Source organism: Spermophilus citellus, assembly GCF_964194105.1.
Source record: "Spermophilus citellus genome assembly, chromosome: 12".
In the NCBI taxonomy this organism is placed as follows: Eukaryota; Metazoa; Chordata; class Mammalia; order Rodentia; family Sciuridae; genus Spermophilus; species Spermophilus citellus.
In genome coordinates this window covers 14,193,283-14,203,363 of record NC_138198.1, presented here as the reverse complement: position 1 = coordinate 14,203,363, position 10,081 = coordinate 14,193,283, and the positions used below count along the sequence as shown (strand labels likewise).

Genomic DNA, 10,081 nt, shown 5'->3' with positions numbered 1-10,081 from the left:
TGCTGAGAAGCCATATGATGTCTAGAACCCTGTGTTTTCTCTTCCCTAAACTGGGGATGGTTTTTGAGGACTATGTTGATAATGGCTCCATGGAGACTCTTGATATAAGCAGATGCAGTGAGTCCACAGCTGACTAAACACCTTGAAGTTGCTTTGTAGGCACTGCTTGACCATCACCTGACAGCATATCAATTTTATTTCAGAAGCTTACATCCTTTTCATCATGGACACTCATGCTGTTCACATGCTCCAATACAACATGTTCAAGCTTCCTTGTCTTGAGCTCCAGATTCCAATTCTGTGCTGATTCATGGTTCTGCCAATCATTATATGTCCCCCTTTGACCTCCCTTCATGCTACACTCCCAATAAAGTAGTTTTTAGCTGCTTGCCTCTATAGTGCCTGTCCATCTGTGTTTTAAAAACACAGGACTTGGTGGTCTTTTACAGCCCTCCAGATCAGCCTGTTTTATAGTTGATAAACCCTGATTAACTGCACCACATTTTCAATGTCAACCTATATTTTGTTGTGTAATGGTGGGTTGAGATTAATTCTAGTTGATGTTTTCTCTAGGTGTAAACAGAACCAGATTCCCTGGATCCTTGAAAGGGAGTCCCAAGATTACTCAGATATTTGAGAGTGTTCTGTTTGTGTTATAATATGTAATACACTATACTATATTATACCTATATCTCACTGATTCTGTGTTTTTTGAATACTTGTCACTTTCCAAGTCTGAAGAAAATACAAAATGTTGCATGAACCTTGTAGCCTGGTGCTGTTTTGGCTTTGGAATGAGACTTGGCTCATCAGGAGTCCCAGCCTAATTCCTTGTTAGTTGTGGAACTTTGACCACAGAGGAAACAGATATCACAGCCTGGCCATTAGGTCTAAGGCCAAATTGCCAAATGAGAAGTTACATTTAATGTATTTAAACAATGGAGTCAAGGCTGCGGACAGATTGCATTTGTCCCTCACCTCCTGGTACCCAATTTTCTTTTGTTTGCTGTCTGATTTCTGCAATGGTAAAGAACCCCTGACCAGCATCAAGTGGACACTTCCTGGTTGGAGCTCCCTGCTCTCACTCAGGGCATTGTCTCTCCTGCTCTTTAGATCTGAGAAGAAATACTGGTAAGCAACTGTTTTCCTCAATGCTAGCATATAGAGGGTTAGACCAATCCCCTTACCTCCCTAATGGAGGGCACCCATGGCTCTCAAATCAGGAACGTGGCTGCTGTGAACTGAGATATGCTGGAGAGAGATTTGAGGGTGTTGTTCCAAATAACAATACTTCACTATTAGTATTTCTTTAATCACATTAAGGTAATATTCTGAAATATCGGGTTATGTTATTAAAATCAATTTCAACTGTTTCGTTTCTTTTATGATATAAATACTAGAAAAAGTCCTATGCCTTGCATATGGTTTTCATGGGATATCGTGCTTTAGGGGGTTGCTTCCCAGTTCAAAGTTTAATCTGTCTCCTCATAAGACTAGCGAGCAGAAAAGTTAAATGACATTTTACAGTAACTGTCATTATATTCTTTTCATTCATGGCAACATATACAATCCATAAGTTGAGATGACCTCATATGCAAGCTTAAGTGCAAATGTTCTGATGGTGGGGCTTGACCCCCACTTCTGGGAGGAAAATTTCCCTTAAAATCACTGCAGCCTGGAGCTCTGGGGTGTCCTTAACAGATCTCAAAGGAAAAAGAAAAAGAAAAAAAAAAAAAGAAAAAGAAAGCTGCAGCCTGTCATTCTGGCCTCATGCATGCCTGGATTGGTTGTCCTCTCTGTCACTCAGAAGGCAGGCTCACTGGGCTCAGACTCAGGGGGCGCGGTCTGCAGCCGTGTCCAATGAGGAGCGCGTAGTGTAGTGAGCGCTGTCCAATCCTGCTCACGGCCGGCGAGGAGGGGGCGGGCTCTGCAATCCAGCCGAGGCGCTTTTCCCGGACTCCGCCATTCCTGCCCTCAGGCTCGGGGCTCCGGTGGGCACTCTGGAGGCTCGTGCCGCTCTGCCTGCAGGTGCTGACGGTCCCTGGGAGCCGGCCAGGCTCGCGAGTGCCGGGAAATGGTGAGTGTGCGGGGGCGTCTGGAGCCTGCGGAGGGGGCCTGGGGAGGGAGACCCTGGGCGCCGCGGGGCCGCTGCGCGGGGAACGGAGCTGACCGCCCGGACTCAGGCAGCCCCCGGGGTCTGTGGGCCTGCGCCCCGCTCTGGGGCAGTGTCCGTGAGTCCCACTGGCCAGCGGGGCGGGGACGCTGCGCAGCCGGCCCGGTCCCGCAGGGCGTTCTCTGCTGCGGCCGCTGGCCTCTTCCCTGAGGGCGCGGTGATTGACAAGTTGGGTTAGGGTTGCTCTGCGAGAGCTGCGGTCTAGGGACCTGGCTTTCCCCTGGGCTAGCAGCTTCCTCTCCTGGTTCTTTTTGGTACTGGAGGCTGATCGCAGGGGTGCTTTACCACCGAGCTAGGTCCTGGTACTTTACCTTTATTTATTTGAGACAGGGACTAGCTAAGTAGCTGAGGTTGGCCGTGTTATGGTTCCATTTATAGAGATTTTTCTATTGTAATAAAGAATGTAATTCTTACATACATTTGGGTTCCTGTATGGACTTGTTTATGTTGTGATTCCTTGCTTTTTTTTTTTAGTATAATGTTTAATATACATGTGTGAGGTAATGTTAGCTACTTTTTTACTCTTGTAATTCAAGTTTCTTGGCTTAACACATTTAACTGTAGATGAGTTTTAGGACTTTTTCCTTTGCTTTCTTTTATTAAAAGTAAAGCATGCTCAGTAGATGCAGAAAAAGTGTTTTTCAAAATATAGCACCCCTTTATGTTCAAAACACTAGAAAAACTAGGGATAACAGGAACATATCTCAACATTGTAAATGCTGTCTATGCTAAGCCCCAGGCCAACTTCATTCCAAGTGGAGAAAAATTGAAAGCATCACCTCTAAAAATTGGAATAAGACAGGGATGCCCTCTTTCATCACTTCTATTTAACATAGCTCTTGAAACACTGGCCAGAGCAATTAGATAGACAAAAGAAATTAAAGGGATACAAATGTGAAAAGAAGAACTCAAATTAGCACTGTTTGCTAGTTTGACCATATGATTCTATACCTAGAAGACCCAAAAAAATTCCACCAGAAAACGTCTAGAACTAGTAAATGAATTCAGCAAAGTAGCAGGATACAAAAATCCACCCATAAATCAAAATCATTTCTGTATATCAGTGACAAATCCTCTGAAAAGGAAAGGAGGAAAACCACCCCATTTGCAATATCCTCAAAAAACCAAACAAAACAAAAAACCTAGGGAATCAACCTAACAAAAGAGGTAAAAGACCTCTACAACAAAAACTACAGAACACTAAAGAAAGAACTTAAAGAAGATTTTAGAAGATGGAAAGCTCTTCCTTGTTCCTGGATAGGCAGAGTTAATATTTTCAAAATGACCATACTATCAATAGCATTATACAGATTTAATGCAATTCCAATCAAAATCCCAATGACATTCCTCATAGAAATAGAAAAAGCAGTTCTGAAATTCATCTGGAAAAATAAAGAGACCCAGAATAGCTAAAGCAATCCTTAGCAAGAAGAATGAAGCAGGAGGCATCATCAGACCTAACTATACTACAGAGCAATAGTAACAAAAACAGCATGGTATTGGCACCAAAATAGACTTGTGGGCCAATGATACAGAATATAGAACACAGAGACTAACCCACATAATTACAGTTATCTTATACTAGACAAAGGTGCCAAAAATATACATTGGAGAAAACATAGCCTCTTCAACAAATGGTGCTGAGAAAACTGGAAATCCACATACAACGAAATGAAATTAAACCTCTATCTCTTACCAGGCACAAAACTCAAAGTGGACCAAGGACTTAGGAATTAAACCAGAGATCCTGAGCCTAATAGAAGAAAAAGTAGGCCCAAATCTCCATTATATCAGATTAGTCCCTAACTTCCTTAATAAGACTCTTATAGTGCAACAGTTAAAATCAAAAATCAATAAATGGGTTGGATTCAAACTAAAAGGCTTCTTCTTAGAAAAAGAAACAATCAGGTGAACAGAGAGCCTATAGCTTGGGAGCAAACTTTTACCACTTGCACATCAGATAGAGCACTAATCTCTAGGCTTTATAAAGAACTCAAAAAACGAAACACCCCAAAACCAAATAACCCAATCAATATGTGGGCCAGGGAAATGAACAGACACTTCTCAGAAGAGGATTTACAATCAATCAACAAATATATGAAAAACTTTTCATATCTCTAGCAATTAGAGAAATGCAAATCAAAACTACTCTAAGATTTTATCTCACTCCAGTCAGAATGGCAACTATTAAGAATACAAACAACAATAAATGTTGGCAAGGATTTGTGGGGAAAGGCACACTCATACATTGCTGGTGGGACTGGAAAATGGTGCGGCCAATATGGAAAGCAGTTTGGAGATTCCTTGGAAAACTGGGAATGGAGCCACCTTTTGACCCAGCTGTCCGACTCTTTGGTGTGTACCTGAAGGACATAAAAATAACGTGCTACAGGGACACAGCCACATCAATGTTTATTGTACCACAATTCACAATAGCTAAACTGTGGAACCAACCTAGATGCCCTTCAGTAGATGAATGGATAAAGAAAATGTGGTACATATACATAGTGGAATATTATTCAGCAATAAAAGAGAATAAAATAATGGCATTTGCAGGTAAATGGATAGAGTTGGAGAATATAATGCTAAGTGAAGTTAGCCAATCCCCAAAACCAAATGCCAAATGTTTTCTTTGATATAAGGAGGCTGATTCATAGTGGGTTGGGAGGGAGAACATGGGAGGATTAGATGAGCTCTAGATAAGACAAAGTTGTGGGAGGGGAAGGGAGGGGGCATGGGGTAGGAAAGATGGTGGAATGAGATGGACATCATTACCCTAAGTACATGTATGAAGACACAAATGGTGTGAGTATACTTTGTATGTGACCAGAGATATGAAAAATTGCACTCTATATGTGTAATATGAATTCTAATGCATTCCACTGTCATATATAACAAATTAGAATAAAAGATTTTAAAAAGTAAAGCATGCTGAATTTTTTTGTTAATTTTTTAAAATTTGTTTGAATTAGTTATACATGACAGTAGAATGCATTTATGCACTTTGATATATTGTACATAGAGGAGGTTTAATTCTACAACATTGTTCATGTTCTAGAATCACATCGGTTATGCAGTCATATATGTACATAAGGTAATAATGTCCATTTCATTCTACTAACCTTCCTATTCCCATATCCCCTCCCCTTCCCTCCCTTCATTCCCCTCTAAATCTTAAGGTAATTCTATTCTTCCCTAGTATCCACATATCAGAGAAAAGATTTGGCCTTTGGTTTTGGGGACTGGCTTATTTTACTTAGCATAATATTCTCCAACTCCATCCATTTACCTGGAAACACCATAATTTTATTCTCTTTTAATCCTGAGTAATATTCCATTGTATATATATACCACAGTTTCTTTATCCATTTACCTATTGAAGAGCATCTGGCAGGGGGATGGTTCAACAGTATACCTATTGTGAATTGTGCTGCTATATACATTGATGTGGCTGCATCACGGTAGTTTGATGATTTTAAGTCCTTTGGGTGTAGACTGAATTTTTTTTATTAGTGCATTACATTTAAATGTACTATTGAGGTTTATTTTTGACATACATCAACAAGCATGGGATATAATATGCTGCATGTCAGGCCCCAGTACTTCCTTTGCCCTGTCTTCCTATCTTCCCCATTTGCCGTTTCCTGGTCTATTTATTTATAGATTTTAAAACTCCTGCTTCATAGATATATATAAAGTGAAATTCACTATGATATTTTAACATATGTACATAGGAATTTTGATGGGAAAATATTGGAGATTAATTTTGGGGAAAATGGTCATCTTTGTAATGATGGGTTTTGTCACATCTACACATGGGATGTGTGCTTGAGTCTTTCATGTGCTTTTGATTATTTTTATTTTGTCATCATTTCTACATATTTTATTTTTCAACATGTATACATGTGAAGGTACCACATGCAGGTGATACCTATATAAAACTTAAATATGGTGCTTTGTACTATTTTAAAATAGTACTGGATATGATATGAGCAAGAATGTGGCTGGCCCCTAGTAACCATTTTCCCCACAGTTCCTCATTTATCTCTTCCAAAATGTACATTCTCCTGAACCATCCTCCTGGGTTTCCCATGTTTGGATGAATACAGCTGTGTTCTTACATGTTGTCATGGTCACATGTGATTTCCCTAAGTCTCTGTGTGGTTTTGGCCATTTTGCAAGGCATACATTTATCAAAACATCATGTTTGACACCATAAATGTAGGCAATCTTTGTCAGTTAAAAGTAAAAAAATAAAAATTTTTAAAGTGAGTCAATTTCATGTTCATGTGAAATGAAAGTGGAAAGCCATTTGAAATTTGGAATGATGGGTTTTCTTACTTACAATTTCAGCACAGGCTGAGAGGGGCATTATAAAAAGCATCTACTTCCCAGAAGATGAATGTTAAAACAAACAAACAAATAAAATTCTAAGTTGTATCTAGCATCAAATTTTTGAGAAAGGTTTGTTTGATATAGATGGATGCTCCTTTGTTTGCGGCATAGATATTTATGATTGTTATGTCTTGTTGATGTATGATTCCCTTAAGCAGTATGAAATGACCTTCTTTATCCTTTCTGACTAACTTTGGTTTGAAGTCCACTTTAGCTCATATGAGGATGGAAATCCCTGCTTGTTTACATGGTCCATGTGAGTGATATGTTTTTCCCCATCTTCAGTCTGAATGTCTTTTCCTATGAGATAAGTCTCTTAAAGGCAGCATATTGTTGGGTCTTTTTTTTTTTTTTTTAAAATCCATTCTGCCAGTCTTTGTCTTTTAACTGATGAGTTTAGGCCATTAACATTCAAGGTTATTATTCATTTTAACTTGACTTGCTTTCTCCTTTGTTTGGCATTTTTTTAGTATAGCCAGCATTGCCATAGCAACTGGGAAATCTTAACCCTATACTTGTGCACAGGGAAATGTTAACCCTATATTTTCATATGGAGGAATACTAGCACAAGCGCACCACAACCACAAGTTAGTCAGACACCTTGACTCTCAGCACCACACCCCATACTCAGTTTGATCCTTGTTCTGTGGATACCCTTTTGAGGAGAGCATTTGACAAACACCTATCTCACAGCAGGTGGGTTTCTTGGCACATTTTAGCCACCGTCTTTTTTAAGGTATGGTTGATGGTTTCTGTTTTCCTATAGATTGGGATCTCCAGAATACATATTTCCATTATATATGCAATATTTTGCTCACTCATAGGTCAGTTCTGCAATGAAAAATAGTCCCTGTTAGTTTGTATTGAGGGGAGCCCATAACTTGGGATCAGCTCCTTTAAGAGGACTCTAGTTTTCTGAAGTCTTTTCTGTTCTAGTAGAATCAGCCTGACTCACAGAGAAGGTATCTATCGGTACAAGCAAATATTTATAAGTTCCTATGAATGGGCATTTGGGTAAAGTATGCTTGTCAGTCATCAGAAGGCTATGTTTTTATACCCTAAGTGTGTATTAGACTTTGAATTGTTTGAGCGCAGAAGATACAGTTCTGAATCACTTGCTGAACAGTCCACTGGAGGCGTGGCCCTCACAAGTGGGCTTGATGAAATTGACACCCTTCCCCTAGTAGCACTCTCCTCGGAGTGTTTGATCAAGAACAGAGGGTGCTTCAGGAAGAAGGGTGAGCCTATGCGATTTCTGTCTGCACCTGGCACTGTTGTGAGAGTCCCAACTCCATTATTTGCCCCTTTTCTCATTACCCTCAGTATAAACAGATTTGGAATTAGTTTGCTACAAGCTGAGGTGCTAGGGCCCTGATAAAGGAGTTTGTCCTTTCTGACACTTTTGACTGCCCTGTCAGCAGCCTGATTTCTCCTGGCCACACAGGTATCAGTTGTCTCAAGGCAGGATAGTGCAGGATCACCACCTGCTATGGGGTGGACAGCCTGTATTATTGACAGTATTTTCAAGGGCAGCCTTAGTGTCCTCTTCTCAGCTGTGAGGAGTGCTCTTTCTTTCCAGGTGTCTCCATGTGCATGTACCATCTTGGAGGCATGGTTTTTTAAAAATTTTTATTTATTTATATTTAGTTGGACACAATACCTTTATTTTATTTATTTTATTTTTATGTGGTACTGAGGATCGAACCCAGGGCCTCGCACGTGCTAGGCAAGCGCTCTACCACTGAGCCACAACCCCAGCCCCTTGCTTACCTTCTTTCCTTTGGTCAGTCAGAGCTCATGTGAGAGAACTTAGCTTGGTTTTCTGGGCTGATGTTGTTAGCAGCAGAGTCATGTGCCATGACTGCAGAATACCCAGGTATCCACTGGCCATTGCCTATGAACTTGCTTTCATTGGTGAAGACACTTTAGTCTGGCAAGTCATCTTGAGCAGTCACATTGTATTGGTCCATTGTCATCTGCTGGCAACAGGTTTCCTCGATTTAAGGTGGCATGGTTTCTCTTGAAGTTGACATTTAGATTGTCAAAAAGGATGGCCTGGAATCTCCCTACCCTCCCAGCAGTCAGCTGACACCCATCCTTCTGTTTTAGTAGGACAGGACTTGGTGAGCAACAAACCCAGTGATGGATTGTTCTAGAGTGGGTTTCTAAACCTCTTGTGGTAAATCACTGGTGTCAGTCACACCCCACAGGACCCTACTTTCATGGTGTGGTCAAGCTGTTCTCACACACAGGCTACTGGCTGCAGTATACCTCCAGTGTGTGTAAGAGAACTTTAGCATCTGTACCTTGTTTCTCATTCACATAGAGTCTTAACACCTTCTGTGAGTCAGGCACAGAAGGGGCTAGGGCGGGGGCTCTCATGAGACTTTGTTTTAACTTCTCAAAGGCACCTAGGCATTCTGGTGTGTAAGTGAAATGTTTTATTTATTTATTTTAAGGCCTCATACAAGAGTTTACCTGTTAGTCCACAATTAGGGACCCAATTATGGCAGCATGTTGACTGTTCTAGTCAGCTTTTTCAGTGCTGTGACCAAAATTCACAGCAAGAACAATTTTAGAGGAGGAAAAATTTATTTGCTTGTTCCCAGTTGTCAGAAGTCTCAGTCCATAGGTGGCCAACTCCATTCCTCGGGGTGAACATCATGATAGAAGCCTGTGCTGGAGAAAAGCAGTTGGAAACAAGGTGCCAGGAAGCAGAGAGAGAGCTCTGCTCAAGAAGAAAAAAATATAAACCCCAAAGGCATATTCTCATGGACCCACCTCCTCCAGCCACACCCTGCCTGCCTACAGTTACCATGCTGCAGCTGTCAGGGGTTAATACACTGACTAGGTAAGACTGTCATAACCCAGTCACTTCATGTCTGAACCTTGCAGTGTCTCATACATGAGCATCTTGGGGACAATTAAAATCTAAATCATAACATTGACATTTCCAGGAACCCATGTACCTGTCTCTGGTCCTGACTTATTTATCGCTCAAGCTAGTATGCTTTTTATCTGACATTGAGATTCAGGTCATTGGCTAATCTGGAATCCCAGGTGGGTGACATGTTTATGAAATAAGCCATTTTAATGTACACTTCATATCCATATGAGCTGTGGTGGTTCAGTGCAGCAATAATATTTGAAAATCAGAATTCATAGTTGGGCTGGACTGTAAGTAGATCATTCTCATATCTTGAAAGTGTGTCACCAAGCCTGGGTCAATAGTGTGTTTGACAAAAAGGACTCTATCCCAATTTCATGTACAAGTTTTTAAAAATTGAAGATATTTCTTTCATTCACATTATGTCATTGTTTTACTATATAAAAAGTTGAGGGGCTGGGGATGTGGCTCAAGCGGTAGCGCGCTCGCCTGGCATACGTACGGCCCGGGTTCGATCCTCAGCACCACATACCAACAAAGATGTTGTGTCCGCCAAGAACTAAAAAAAAAAAATAAATAAATATTAAAAAATTCTCTCTCTCTCTCTCTCTCTTCTCTCTCACTCT

The 10,081-nt window shown here is 40.7% G+C and overlaps 1 protein-coding gene across 3 annotated transcripts in view; it reads left to right on the top strand.

The window, feature by feature from the left end:
- Nucleotides 1–1,942: 1,942 nt before the first annotated feature.
- LOC308632076 (uncharacterized protein) overlaps nt 1,943–10,081 on the top strand; it is a 95,449-nt gene continuing 87,310 nt past the window's right edge. Inside the window, exon 1 of one of the 3 annotated variants that reach the window (XM_081263720.1) lies at nt 1,943–2,077. In XM_081263720.1, the coding sequence (XP_081119846.1) occupies nt 2,075–2,077 (3 nt within the window). In that variant the 5' untranslated portion in view covers nt 1,943–2,074. The remainder of the gene's footprint in view (nt 2,078–10,081) is intronic. The other 2 variants (XR_014018419.1, XR_014018420.1) reach the window with 2 other exon arrangements.